Below are 15,620 nucleotides of genomic sequence, written 5' to 3'. Positions count from 1 at the left end.
ACCTGGCAGTTGAGCTCCATGCACTTAACGTTCTCTGTGTTTAAAAAAAATACCTCTGACTCACCCTCCCCCCTGTACTTCACTACAAATTCATCTTAAAATTATGTCGTCCTCTCATACTGGCCACTGCCACAATGGGAAAAAGATGTTGTCTACTCTTTGATGCCTCTTATCATCTTAAGCACCTCTATCAAGTCACCTTTCATCCTTCATCAAGTTGATAGGAATGTGGGGAGAATAGGCTGCAGTGAAAATGATTTGGGGAAATTAAGATTGTTCTGTCTCCAAGGGCTGAAATAGTTTCCGCCTAGGTCTGAAAGGAGCCAGCTGGTAGAGTAGTGGCCTCAGTACTGAACTTCAGGGTGAGTGGTCCAGGTTCGAATCTGCCCAGCTTCTTGCATGCTTTCCATCTGTGCTGGGTTGAGTGTCAAGCTAGCAACTCGGGCTTGTGAAAAAAAACAAGGAAAATGCTATGTAAATGGCAAAAATGGCACCCAATGCACCCCAAGGAACAACAGGCCTAGAAGAAAATATGAATCTGAAATAGGTTGAAAGTATGAGAACTGTGGAAATACTTACACATGGAAGTAGTTTAAATGCAGATAAATAGAGAATGAAATATTCTATTGGATTCTTTTATTTTGACTTTACATGCGGTGTTAAAAACAAAATGTATGTTATGTACACTTCCACAGTACAAGTTTACAAGGGTTTTCTATACAAGTTACTTCATAGGACATAATACAACAACAACAACCTTTTCTTTTAAAAAGAGTTAGCTTGCCAATGTACCATTTAGAGATACGACCTGGGTTTACCTTAACACAAATGGAGAGAGTTGTTGTTCAATTTAATGTAAAGGCAATACAGGATGTTAGAAATGGCAACATAAAACGGAGCAAGTGCTCTATAGCAATATACAGTGCAGCATTGTTTAAGTGATTTGGGCTCTTCTTTACCTTTTTGTTTAGCGGAAGTGGTTGCAAAATTACTACTTTAAATTTTAATAGTATTGAAATGATTGCAGCAGTTTGTTCATTGGCTGGAAAGGATTTTACAGCATCACGTCGATTTGGTTATGGTGAACTGATTATTCCACAGTATCCATGATACTGTTACCTTTACGCAGTTAGTATTTTAAGCCATGCAGCTTGACTCGTCTGGTCAATGTCAGTAAGAAGAATGGGTTATCTGTGCATGTCGGTGCTTCGACATCATCTTAAATGTGGTACATCAGCTAACCTTTGTTCAACTCATGCCAAGCTTTCTTAAAACCACCTTTTGCTCTCGTCAAAAAGAAATGCAGTGGAATGTTTCCCAATGTTGGGATGTAACCATATATATTGATCATTCTTTTCTCTCTCCCACTTACCAAATGGCTGCAAGTAGCCTTTACATTTCAGGCCATGATTTCATTTTTTTTACAAAACCATTTAAAAATAAAATACAACTGGCACACTGGAAAGCAGCTTCTCTGTTTGAGAACACTTGACAAGAATTCAATATCAATGTAATGCTTATTGAATAAGGCACAAAATGCACAGAATCCAGATGAACACAGATACACTATTTACAGAATATTGTCATTACCTGCATGACTCCTCTGGATGCCCTACCAATCACATTTAATACTCCTTAACAAAGTGATTGCACTATCCTTTATCTTGTGTACTGCCCATCTCTGTGGCAGGGCAGCTCCTTGTCTACAGATTGTTAAGATGAACTGGCTGTATGAATTTACAGTATACGGTGCAAGTGTAGAATGGAATGGACATCACATTGGATTGAGCTACATGGACACTATGCAAAGGTTGTAGACAGGTAGCTGCACTCAACACAGTGTTATGGTCCAGGTAAAATTGCAGGAGGACAGGTTCAGGTCATTTCTGTCGTGCTCAGTATATCAGGCAAACGCAGCTTAACAGCTGCCACAAGAACCATTAAGTGCATCCTCGTCTGTGTAACTCACACAGCACTTGTCTGTGACCTTCACGGGGGAAGGTCACAAAACATTTGTCCTTGCTACAGTTGGGCTAGAGTGGCAAGTTGTCAAACCAAAAGCACATCTGCTGAAATCAGAAGTTTTATGTAAAGTCATTAAACATCGGTACAAGCAACAAGACAAATGCATGTACTGTCAGTATTACCGTTCACATTTAACGGGGAGACAATGCTCAACAGCAGTGAAAATGGAACCATTGTTCAAGTATTTCCTTGTACTTTGACGTAAAATCACAGGATAAATTTCATAAGTTTCATGTTGCTCTTCTCCAAGGCTCTATATCTTAACAGTATCTTTTTCTATTACATGGCATCTTCTTTGCCCAGCAAGAGAACAGTCCTGCCCCAGTTTTGCTGGAAGATGCAATTTGAGGAAACAGCTACTTTGGCCACTTGTTCTGCGTGTTGATCAGAGCAGTATCACTGGTAGTTTTCAAGCAACATTTATCTTAAATGTCCTCCCACATCACATTAGCTGAGATACAGAAATTGCTTTTAGCTGCTTGTCCTGTTAGTAACTGTACTTCTGCAGTGGTTTGACTGGAGTTGTGGGTTGACCAAAGGATGGCTTTGGTGGTACATCTGGTTTAATGGAGGGTGTTCTCTTAATTCCTGATCGAGGCAGCGTCCCATTGCTCGTGTAACTGCTCTGGCGGGACAAGGAGCCAGGTTGTGGTTGAATAACAAGAGGGGTCCCATGTACAGAGTCCATCCTCATTGGCGGTGCTGGGGGAAAATATCCTCCCCTATTAAAACTGGGGTTCCGTGACAACACAGCTCCATTCAATGAGCTGATAACATTTTTGGGGAGCACAGATATTGAGTGCCTCTGTGAAGAATTCCGGGGGTAGCCTCGTTCTCTCTCTCTCTCTAAACTTGACAGCTGTATGTTTGAGGTTGACGGAACATCTACCCGCTTCGTTGGGCTGTGCCTTGGGAGAGTAGAAGAAGGAGAGTAGAGTGATGCCTCTCTGTTTGGAACCTTGGGGGGCACTTCCACTATTTTGGTCATTGTTTCTAGCATTATATTTTGACGAGTCATAGGGATGTCCCCCAAGATGGCTTTAGAGCTGGTTCCACTTTCATTGAGATGTTTCAGGAGGTCATTTAATGTGTTTCTTGCCTCAACAGCTCTTTGCTGTTCCTTTTTACCAGAATGGCCAGTTACTGACATTTCAATATTTTGCACCTTCCTTTCAGCTTTGTGGGCATTAGAATTTGAGAAAGACATGTTGTAGGCATGGGTGGCATTGGGAAGGACCACAGCACTGGGTATCTGGCTATTATGGTTTATGGGGGAATGAGGAGGAGGAGGACTCGACGGAATAATTTGAGGGCTTTTTAAAGGCGATTCCTTTCTCGCTGCGTTGATGTTGTTCTGGGCTTTCTCCCACTGGTTCTTGATGGGTTGAATGCTTTTCTGATGAAGTACTGGTGTAGACTCAGGCGTCGGCAAGGCTGCCAATTCAGGAGGCTGCCCGTGGCTGTCCACAATCATGGTTTTTGCATCGCTGCTGGGTGGCAGCTCTTTGCCGTTGGTTAGCAGGTTTGTGTAGAGCTTGGGCGTGTTGATGCTTTGTGGGTATTCCTTAACTGGACTATCAAACAGTCCGTTAAATTTTGTGAAACTTCCACTCGAGTCGGTGCAGGACTGCGCTGACTCTGCATCCTTGTTCATTTTGCGGGCCTTGCGCAAGTACGTATCGCGGTGGCAGTACACGGCGACACCAGAAATGAAGGCTCCCAGAACAAAAGCAGCCAAAACACAGGTGATCAGGACGTTCATGTGGACCATTTGGTTTGCATCTCCAGACTGCACCTCCCATCGGACTCCTGGAGCAAAAATAAGTTTGTAAAAACATTAAGGAGTGCTTCTCATGTCAACGATCCGAACTACAGAAGAGAATGTATTCGAAACTTAAGTGCTTCTGTTCAGGATTTGTTTAGAAAAACAAATCCTTAGAGGAAGTCATGAACTATTTCAGATCAGCAGGCAGTTTAGGTAGCCTTTGTTTTCAGTAATTTTTAATGATTCCAGGAAACTCTGTCATGCACATCTGAACTCTTACACATGGAGATCCATAAATAATTTCTTAAACATGTTTGTAACCACAGCTGCAAACGAGTTCAAGATTTCCTTCAAGTAATGGCTCTGTTTATAGTTGTGGCTAGCAGTACAAACAAGTTCAGAATACAAAGTTCATTACCAGTTTTTCAGTGCACTTGGAAGAGGTTTTGCAACATGTATACAATCCAACCTTTCTGAATTGATAATATGTTCGGTAATTAAATTAGGTATTTTACTGTTTGGAACTGATTGTTTTTAACATTGCTAGCAGAAATAATTTATAAAGAATCACTCCTATTCTTATCACCCAAGAATGAATGGGCTGCAGCAAACTGGTCAGGGAGATTCTTTTTCCATCAAACAATTACTACTGACGGCTAACTATTTGCTCTGCACCTTTCCCTCTGCTCATGACAGGTGCCCAGCCATCTACATACAGCTGAGTGTGATATGGTGTGATTTACTGCTTTGGCGCATTTAGCTCTATCCTTACTGAAAGGGAAAATTGGTAGGTGGGGATTGTAGTGATGGGAACCAGCTATCATTAGCTGCAGATGAGAAGGAATAGAATTGGCCCTTCTACTAGGTAGCCAAACCATTTGAGATGATGCTACTTGATGGCTGCAAGCCATGCTTAGAGCCTGGGAATTTCTCTGGAAGGCTGCCCCGCATTCATGGATACCGCTACAGAGAGGGTTAAATAATTGGGAAAGTTCTGACTAGATACATATCAGTTGTGATCTCATTTTGTGTCCATTTTAAAAACGTTTGTGACATGTTAGTAATTTCTCCACTTCCAAAGCCTAATTAAAGTAGTTAATGTCACATGTATCTCCTAACTAAAAAAAAAGGACAAGGAGTCAAAAGATTAAGCTAGCCAATAATATAAAAGAGGATACCAGAAGTTTTTTTTTCAGATAAATGAAGAATATAAGAGAGGTGGAATGAATATTGGACTGCTGGAAAATTGATGCTGGAGAGGTAGAAATGGGGGACAAAGAAATAGCGGATGAACTTAATAAGTATTTTGCGTCAGTTTTCATTGTGGAAGACACTGGCAGTGTGCCAGAAATTCACACTGGGAGTCAGGGAGCAGAAGAGAGTGTAGTTCATATTACTAAGAAGGTAATTGGAAAGCTGAAAGGTCACCTGGACCAGATGGACTACACCCCAGCGTTCTGAGAAAGGTAGCTGAAGAGATTGTGGAGGCATTAGAAATGATCTTTCAAGAATCACTAGATTCTGTAATGATTATGGAAGATTGGAGAATTACAATAGTCATTTTACTCTTTAAGAAGGGAGAGAAGCAGAAGTAAGGACATTATAGGCCAGTTAGCCTGACTTCAGTGGTTATGAAGATATTGGAGTCCATTACTAAAGATGAGGTTTTGGGGTACTTGGAGGCACATGATAAAATAGGGTAAAGTCAGCATGGTTTCCTGATAGGGAAATCTTACCTGATAAATCTGTTGGAACCTATTGAGAATACAACAGGCAGAATAGACAAGGAAAGTCTAGATGTTGTTTACATAGATTTTCAAAAGGCCTTAGACAACATGAGGCTACTTAACAAGAGCCCGTGTATTACACCAATAATACTAGCATGATTGGTTGACTCGCAAGAGACAAGGAGTGAGAATGAAGGGGGTCTATTCCAGTCAGCTGTCTGTGCCTATTGCTGTTCCACAGACGTAGGGTGTTGGAACCACTTGATTTCACATCATATGTCAATGATTTGGATGACAGAATTGATGGCTTTGTGGCCAAGTTTGCAGACGATATGAAGATAGGTGAAGGGCAGGTAGAGTTAAGAAGGCAGGGAGTGTATAAAAGGACTTAGACGGGTTGGGAGAATGGCAAAGTGGCAGAAAAGTGTATGGTCTAGTGTAGGAAAATGTAAAGTCATGCATTTAGATAGAAGGAATAAAGGCATAGACTATTTTCCAAATGGAGAGAAAATTCAAAAATCAGATGTGCAAAGTGACTTGGGAGTCCTTGTACAGGATACCCAAGGTTAATTTGCAGGTTGAGTTGATAGTAAGGAAGGCAAATGCAATGTTGGCGTTCATTTTGAGATGGCTAGAGTATTAAAAACAAGGATATAGTGCTGAGGCCTTACAAGGCATCTGTCAGAGCGCACTTGGAGTACCATGAGCAGTTTTGGGCTCCATATTGAAGGAAGAATGTACTGTTTTTGGAGTGAGTCCAGAGAAAGTTCTTCAAGAGACCGATTTCAGGAATGAAAGGGTTAATGTATGATGAGTGTATGATGCCTCTGGGCCTGTACTCACAGGAGTTTAGAAGAATGGAGGGGGTGGGGGGGAATCTCACTGAAACCTATTGAACATTAAAAGGCCTAGGCAGAGTGGATGTGGAAAGGATGTTTCATATAGTGGGTGTGTCTAGGACTAGAAGGCACAGCCTCAGAATAGAGGGGCATCCATTTAGAACAGAGGTGACAAGAATTTCTTTAGCCAGAGGAGGAGAGTGAATCCGTGGAATTCATTGTCACAGATGGTTGTGGAGACCAAGTCATTGGATATATTTAAAGCAGATGTTGATAGGCTCTTGATCTGTCAGGGTCTCAAAGGTTACAGGGAGAAGGCAAGAGAATGAGGTTGATAATAAACCAGCCATAATGGGTTGGTGGTGCAGACATGATGGGCCAAAGAGCCTAGTTCTGCTCCAACATCTTATATTATCAAAGGTGGCCAGCATTGACATAATATGGACAAAATAGAGTCTGAACTTGCTTTCACTTAGTGGTAAAAATAACTCTGAACAACATGTCTTTTAAGAATATGAGGGTTTTACAATAACTGCTGTAGCAAAAGCACTTGAAGATTTTGATCTTCATTTTGCTTAAAACTGTGGAGTTTTGAGGCTGGGTGGGGAGGAGGGGGGAGGAGACTTGGAAATAGAGTTGAAGAACAGTTGATTTTAGTTGGCCATTGTTTCTGGAATAAAATGCCCTGGCTCCTTAAACTTGTAACTTTACACTGTTGCTACACTTCGTCAAACAAAAATGTTTGCTATGGCATGCAGCAATCAAATTAGGGCTGTTCCAGGCATGAATTCAATCAGGTTATTTTCCAGGTCAATTTTGTAAAATGCTTCAAAAACTTCATTTCATTATCCACAATAAAGGCTGCTTCTGTAAACTTTAGATTAATATTCTCAAAAACAGAGATTTGTTCTTCCCCTAAAGAAATACCGAGCTATCAATGTGACTGATTTTTATCTTTTTTCCTTCTTTAATGCACGCACATACACTTAGTGACCGTTTTATTAGATACAGGTGGTGCTTAATAGAATGGTCCTCTGTTGCTGCAGCCCATCCGCTTTGAGGTTCGATGTGTTGTGCATTCAGAGATGCTCTTCTGCACATCAGTGTTACAAAGCATGGTTATTTGAGTTACTGCTGCCTTCCTGTCAGCCTGAACCAGTCTGGGCATTCTCCTCTGACCTCTCTCATTAACAAGGCATTTTCACCTACAGAACTGCCCCTCACTGGAAGTTTGTAGTTTTTGAAACTATTCTTTCTAAGCACTAGAGAATGCTGTGCATGAAAACCAGCAGTTTCTGAGATACATAACACCACCCCATCTGGCACCAACAATCATTCCATGGTCAAAGTTGCTTAGATCACATTTCTTACCCATTCTGATTTTTGGTCTGAACAACTGAACCTCTTGACCATGTTTGTATGCACTGAGTTGCCACCACGATTGGCTGATTAGATGATGTTAACAAGGAGGTGTACCTAATGAAGTGGCTACTGAGTGACGGACTCAATTTAATGCTCCCATACTGTGGTGTTCAGTATGCTCTCTCTCCCCCTAAGCTTTTGGTCTCATTATTCTGAACTTTTGCCTTTTTGTTCAATACTTAAGATGTTAATCCTTCATTGCAATAAGGCACAGAATGAACATACTCAGTTTCGGTGTTAAGGAAGGCAACAGCAATGTTGGCATTCATTTTGAGAGGACTAGAATATATAACCATATAACAATCACAGCACGGAAACAGGCCATCTTGGCCCTCCTAGTCCGTGCCGAACCCTTAATCTCACCTAGTCCCACCTACCCGCACTCAGCCCATAACCCTCCACTCCTTTCCTGTCCATATACCTATCCAATTTTACCTTAAATGACACAACTGAACTGGCCTCTACTACTTCTACAGGAAGCTCATTCCACACAGCTATCACTCTTTGAGTAAAGAAATACCCCCTCGTGTTTCCCTTAAACTTCTGCCCCCTAACTCTCAAATCATGTCCTCTAGTTTGAATCTCCCCTACTCTCAATGGAAACAGCCTGTTCACGTCAACTCTATCTATCCCTCTCAAAATTTTAAATACCTCGATCAAATCCCCCCTCAACCTTCTACGCTCCAATGAATAGAGACCTAACTTGTTCGACCTTTCTCTGTAACTTAATTGCTGAAACCCAGGTAACATCCTAGTAAATCGTCTCTGCACTCTCTCTAATTTATTGATATCTTTCCTATAATTCGGTGACCAGAACTGCACACAATATTCCAAATTTGGCCTTACCAATGCCTTGTACAACTTTAGCATTACATCCCAACTTCTGTACTCAATGCTTTGATTTATAAAGGCCAGCATTCCAAAAGCCCTCTTCACCACCCTATCTACATGAGACTCCACTTTCAGGGAACTATGCACAGTTATTCCTAGATCTCTCTGTTCCTCTGCATTCCTCAATGCCCTACCATTTACTCTGTATGTTCTATTTGGATTATTCCTGCCAAAATGTAGAACCTCACACTTCTCAGCATTAAACTCCATCTGCCAACGTTCAGCCCATTCTGCTAACCGGCATAAATCTCCCTGCAAGCTTTGAAAATCCACCTCATTATCCACAACACCTCCTACCTTAGTATCATCAGCATACTTACTAATCCAATTTACCACCCCATCATCCAGATCATTTATGTATATTACAAACAACATTGGGCCCAAAACAGATCCCTGAGGCACCCCGCTAGTCACCGGCCTCCATCCCGATAAACAATTATCCACCACTACTCTCTGGCATCTCCCATCTAGCCACTGTTGAATCCATTTTATTACTCCAGCATTAATACCTAACGACTGAACCTTCTTAACTAACCTTCCATGTGGAACTTTGTCAAAGGCTTTGCTGAAGTCCATATAGACTACATCCACTGCCTTACCCTCGTCAACATTCCTCGTAACTTCTTCAAAAAATTCAATAAGGTTTGTCAAACATGACCTTCCACGCACAAATCCATGCTGGCTACTTCTAATCAGATCCCGTCTATCCAGATAATTATAAATACTATCTCTAAGAATACTTTGCATTAATTTACCCACCACTGATGTCAAACTGACAGGTCTATAATTGCTAGGCTTCCTTCTAGAACCCTTTTTAAACAATGGAACCACATGAGCAATACGCCAATCCTCCGGCACAATCCCCGTTTCTAATGACATATTAAAGATCTCCGTCAGAGCTCCTGCTATTTCTACACAAACTTCCCTCAAGGTCCTGGGGAATATCCTGTCAGGACCCGGAGATTTATCCACTTTTAAATTTCTTAAAAGCGCCAGTACCTCCACCTCTTTAATTGTCATAGGTTCCATAACTTCCTTACTTGTTTCCCACACCTTAGACAATTCAATATCCTTCTCCTTAGTGAATACAGAAGAGAAGAAATCATTCAAAATCTCTCCCATCTCCTTCGGTTCCACACATAGCTGACCACTCTGATTCTCTAAGGGGCCAATTTTATCCCTCACTATCCTCTTGCTTTTAATATAACTGTAGAAACCTTTCGGATTTACTTTCACCTTATTTGCCAAACCAACCTCATATCTTCTTTTAGCTTTTCTAATCTCTTTCTTAAGATTCCTTTTACATTCTTTATATTCCTCGAGCAATTCTTTTACTCCATGCTGCCTATATCTATTGTAGACATCCCTCTTTTTCTGAACCAAATTTCTAATATCCCTTGAAAACCATGGTGCTCTCAAACCTTTAACCTTTCCTTTCACCCTAACAGGAACATAAAGATTCTGTACCCTCATAATTTCACCCTTAAATGACCTCCATTTCTCTATTACATCCTTCCCATAAAACAACTTGACCCAATCCACTCTCTCTAAATCCCTTCGCATCCCCTCAAAGTTAGCCTTTCTCCAATCAAAAATCTTAACTCTAGGTCCAGTCCTGTCCTTCTCCATAATTATATTGAAGCTAATGCTATTGTGATCATTGGACCCGAAGTGCTCCCCAACACATACATCTGTCAGCTGACCTATCGCATTCCCTAACAGGAGATCCAACACTGCCCCATCTCTAGTCGGTACTTCTATGTATTGTTGCAAAAAAATATCCTGCACACATTTCACAAACTCTAAACCATCCAGCCCTTTTATAGAATGAGCTTCCCAGTCTACGTGTGGAAAATTAAAATCTCCCACAATCACCACCTTGTGTTTACTACAAATATCTGCTATCTCCTTACACATTTGCTCTTCCAACTCACGCGCCCCATTAGGTGGCCTATAATACACTCCTATCAGTGTTACTGCACCTTTCCCATTCTTCAATTCCACCCAAATGGCTCTCTAATCTATCCTTCCAAAGCACCGCCATAAGATTTTCTCGGACAAGCAATGCAACACCTCCTCCTTTGGCCCCTCCTACTCTATCACACCTGAAGCAACTAAATCCAGGAATATTTAGTTGCCAATCACACCCTTCCTGCAACCATGTTTCACTAATAGCAACAACATCATAATTCCAGGTATCAATCCACGCTTTAAGCTCATCCACCTTTCTTACAATGCTCCTAGCATTAAAATAGATACATTTAAGATACTCTCCATCTCCTCCTCTCTTTCCATCCCTAACAATGCATTCAAATTTATTATCCTTTTCTTTCTTCTCCCCTACATCTTCGGGCTGAGCGCATCCCTTCTCCATCACCTGCCTTTCCTCCCTCACACACTGTCTATTTACTTGCTCCACTGGTGAACTAACCTCCTCTCCCATAGTCTCCTCAAATAGTCTCCCGCCCCCCCATCTTACTAGTCCGCCCTGTAGCCCTAGCAAACCTCCCCGCTAGGATATTGGTCCCCCCACGATTCAAGTGTAACCCGTCCTTCTTGAACAGGTCACTCCTGCCCCAGAAGAGGTCCCAATGATCCAGAAACTTGAATCCCTGCCCCCTGCTCCAATCCCACAGCCACGCATTCATCCTCCACCTAACTCTATTCCTACTCTCACTGTCGCGTGGCACAGGCAGTAATCCCGAGATTACTACCTTTGCGGTCCTTCTTCTTAACTGCCTTCCTAACTTACTATACTCTCGTTTCAGGACCTCTTCCCCTTTCCTTCCTATGTCATTGGTACCTACATGTACCACGATCTCTGGCTCTTCACCCTCCCACTTCAGGATATCTTGGACGCGATCAGAAACGTCCCGATATAAAAGATAGGATGTGGTGCTGAAGCTTCATAAGGCATTGGTCAGACTGCACTTGCAGTATTGTGAGCAGTTTTGGGCCTCTCGTCTGAGAAAGGATGTGCTGACACTGGAGAGGTTCCAGAGCAGGTTCATAAGAATCCCAGAATGTAAGGGTTAATGAATGAGGAATATTTGATGGATGTGAGCCTGTACTTATAGGAGGTTAGAAGAACGAGGATGTATCTTATGGAAACCTACTGAATATTAAAAGCCTAGATAGAGAGGATGTTTCCTAGATAGGAGGTCTAGGACCAAAGGGTTCTTTAGAATAGAGTGAGGAGGAATTTCTTTAGCCAAAGGACAGTGAATCTGTGGAATTTATTGCCACAGATAGCTGTAGAGACCAGGTCATTGGGTATATTTAAAGCAGAGGTTGACAGGTTCTTGATTAGTAAGGTCAAAGATTATAGGAAGAAGACAGGAGAATGGGGTTGACAGGGAAAATGAATCAGCCATGTTGGAATGACCTAATTCTGCTCCTTCATCTTAGTGTCTTATAACACATATTGTTAGACACTTATTATGGACGGTGTTATCAAAAAGTGAAAGAATGTAAGAAAGATACAGAAATACAGCTATGAAATTTTAAATTTTGTATTCAATTTTATTCTATCACCATGGACTCTCACTGTTCCTGGCAGCTGAGAAATTATACAAGCAAAATATGGGGCAAAAATATTATTGAGAAATGGTTAAAAGGATCTTTTCTTAAGAGAAAAAAGGCTCTGTGGTCATTATTTTGCCCCCCCACCAATAGCTGGAAAGAATATATCTCAATGTATGAATATGCCAAGTTGAGCACCTCTGAATCAATCCAGCATTAATTCAATCTCTCACTAAAGAAAATTAATTTGTCCCTCCTGCGCAACTGGCAGGATGCTGGCTGGATGTCAAAGTGTCGATGTGCACGATGGTGTTGCATATCATGCCTTCTCAAAAAGTGATATATTAAATGTTCATTAAAAATACTGAAAAGCCAAGTACTTCTCTCTAACCAGGAACTGTATTTAGAGTACAAATACCCAAACAATGGCCACAGTCAAATTTGGACAAGAGCAGCATAGAGCTTGGCCACTCTTGGGCAAATAGCTGGCTATTTTATGGTGCTCAAAGCCCCTGACATGGTGTCTGCTAGAACTTCCTCTGCTAACCCTCCACGTGAGAGTTTAGACCAAGTGCTGTGGAGCACATTACTGAGGGTGGCGCGAGAAACAGGGGAAAGGTCGGAAGAATCAAGTTCAAAAGAGCGTTGCCTCTCCCTCCCCCATCACCCATCCAGCAGCTTCTGTGAACAAATGCATCATGTTCTAGGAAGTACTGGTAATGATTTCTGCCTACAACTCTAAAAGTTCCTTCCAGCAGCAGAGGGATGGTTTTGACAGACTTCTAACTCTTGCCTCACACAGGCTCAGGAATGCTAATGCATGTATGGTAAATCTGCTTCTGTTGAGGCAAGTCACGTTGGTAAGGGGTGCAGTTTAGTCTAATAAAATTAAGGTTCCACAATAGTGACCACTGGAAAGAAACACCCATAATATTGTGGACTCCAGGACAAGAATCACACCTGAAGAGCAGAATGCAATTTGTTAAATAAATTGTACACGGTAGCAGGAGTGAAATTTACAATTACATTTCACGCCGTCAGCAATGACGCATAAATAGTTAACAGATCCTCTGAGTAAATAAGCAATGACTTTTCCAGTTAACTAACAGGATGCTATTTGATCTCGTATTACTTTATAATGCACCATTTGGCCAATTAGCAGACAGCATATTTTAAAAAGGGTCAACTGTAATTCATATTAATGCCCCGGTTTGATACAAACCAGAAGTAATAAAATGTGTTAAGCTTTCCTAGAATAGATTTCTATTATTTGCAAATGGAGTGTGTATGAGAAGCTCTCTCATCACCCCTGATATGTCCCCACCCCCAGAAAAACAGCTCTGCTAAGAAGCAAAGCCAACTCCGAAAATGTAGGTAAAAATAGCTTGAAGTGCAAGGTAATGGCATGGATAGTGGATGACAAATTGCTGACAGTAACTAGGATTTTAAGTAAATGTATGCCTTGAACTTTGTTGGATGTATTAATAAACTGAAGTTAAGATGCAATTTTTATGGTTTATGGTGGCAAATTTCTGTTTATAAAGTGTATATTCTGCAACAGAAATGTAAATGCTTCATAACTAGATTGACATTTTTTATGAATGCAAAGCCACATGAGAGAAGAAGTGAAATTTTAAAATGTTGGCCACAAGATGTACTCCTGTTAATGCATCCGGTTCTAATCACTTTAATGGAGCTGAATTTGCAGGAGGGCAGTATAGCCAGAGGCTAATATTTCTCACAATGATTTAACACTGGCAAGAACAGACAAATTATTCTCACTTGTTATCTGTTTTGAATCCATGCCCTTTTGTTTGCCCCCACTTTCTCCCTTTCCTTGTTTTAAATAGCTCTCCCCCCCCCCCTCCCCCAGACAAGCTGCCACTTTCTAAGTTCTCTACTTGAACTCAGAAAAACATCTGGTTGTGAGTTCTTTAAATCTATCAGGCAACTCTGTGCCAACACATGCGTTTGCGTGCGAGATACAGAAATACACTCAGTTGAAAAAGAAAAAAAATATTAGCATTGGCACTTTTTGAAAGTATCCCGTGTTGGTAGAATTCTAAACAAATAAAATAACACATTCCAAGTAAAATACCCAAGTACAAAGAATCTCAAGTTAAATCAAGTGTATTATAGCATGAAACACGTAACTAAATAAAGTAAGGACATAGTTTCCTACTTGTGATTAATCGACAGCATAGGCTGCATGCAAATTAAAATACAATTTACAAGCATGATGTTTTGCAATTATTTCAGTCACGAAAATCGAAGGCACCTGAACAAAGTATTTCCTTTTAGTCGCTTGTATAAATTGAACACGAGAAGCAGTTTATATCTCAAAGAATGCCGCTAAGAGGAAGAAATTGATAGGATGACTGTTAAGAGGATAAAAATATTAGTTAGGTACATAAACGTGAATTAGAAGACTTAGCTGAATGGCCAATACACATTGGAAGCATTCTAAGGAACAGTTACTGGTTAAGAATGAGATAGATTCTCCATTCTACAACATGCAGAATTTCCATCATTTTGGTTAGTGAGATGCATGAGTGATTAGAGTATTTTTTTAAATTATAAAAAAAAATCAGGCAAGGCCTTTTGAACATTTTATCATAAACGATAAAATGTTCAGGGTTAGGACTGTAATGGCAGTGGCTGACAGAAAAGCAAAGAATCAAACAATGGCATTGATCATTACAAAACTGAAGGTACAAATGAAGGAAGGAAGCAATAAATGGAAACAAAAGTGCAATAGACCAACTTAAGTGTTTGTGTAGTGATTACCAACTCATATCAGAAATGTGCAAGTCTTAACTGAAGTAAAAGTAATTAACTAAAAAAAACACTGCCAAAAGAACTGAGAAGAAACCTGCTTTAGCTGCTTTTTTTTTGAAAATGTGTCTCAACAGGATCAGAGATTTGTATTAAAAGCCAAAGAACTGTCCCCTTTTCCCATGCACTTTAATGATTTACGGTACTTTCTTGAGTCCAAATGCTGTAGATTGACAGAAAGTCCCAGCACGTATAAATGAATTTGGAGTAAAATTTTTACCCTATGGTAGTTGATTATTAACCCTTAAACTCATAACAAAAATTCTGCCTTATGCAATGTGCATTCTACACATAACATACTACAGTTTTTGATAAGATTGAAACCCAAAATTAACTTTATATATTTTACAGTTGTTTGACAGAATCACAAAACCAGGCTGTCTGAAAGAGTGCTAAGGGCCTCCTCTTAATGTTAGGTAAAAAGGCTTTGTTATTTAATACTCAAGACAAGAGTTCAAATAACCAGCTTCCACTTCACAGTGGAATTTAAAAAATTAAATTAAATTTTAAAAAAGTTTAGTATTTCAATCCATCGATGCCTACCCTGATCTGTATTGTTCCACTACGAAGACGGTTCCGTTTTTGCAAATGAGC

The 15,620-nt window shown here is 40.6% G+C and overlaps 1 protein-coding gene across 10 annotated transcripts in view; it reads right to left on the bottom strand.

The window, feature by feature from the left end:
* Window positions 1–619: 619 nt before the first annotated feature.
* Window positions 620–15,620, bottom strand: part of sema6dl (sema domain, transmembrane domain (TM), and cytoplasmic domain, (semaphorin) 6D, like) — a 368,382-nt gene continuing 353,381 nt past the window's right edge. For all 10 annotated transcript variants that reach the window (XM_059952799.1, XM_059952802.1, XM_059952809.1 and 7 more), the window contains one exon: window positions 620–3,834. In XM_059952799.1, coding sequence (XP_059808782.1) covers window positions 2,513–3,834 — 1,322 coding nt within the window. In that variant the 3' untranslated portion in view covers window positions 620–2,512. The remainder of the gene's footprint in view (window positions 3,835–15,620) is intronic.

Source organism: Hypanus sabinus, chromosome 28 (assembly GCF_030144855.1).
Source record: "Hypanus sabinus isolate sHypSab1 chromosome 28, sHypSab1.hap1, whole genome shotgun sequence".
Taxonomy (NCBI): Eukaryota; Metazoa; Chordata; class Chondrichthyes; order Myliobatiformes; family Dasyatidae; genus Hypanus; species Hypanus sabinus.
The sequence above is the reverse complement of the archived record's forward strand: the minus strand, read 5'-3'. Positions and strand labels throughout refer to the sequence as shown.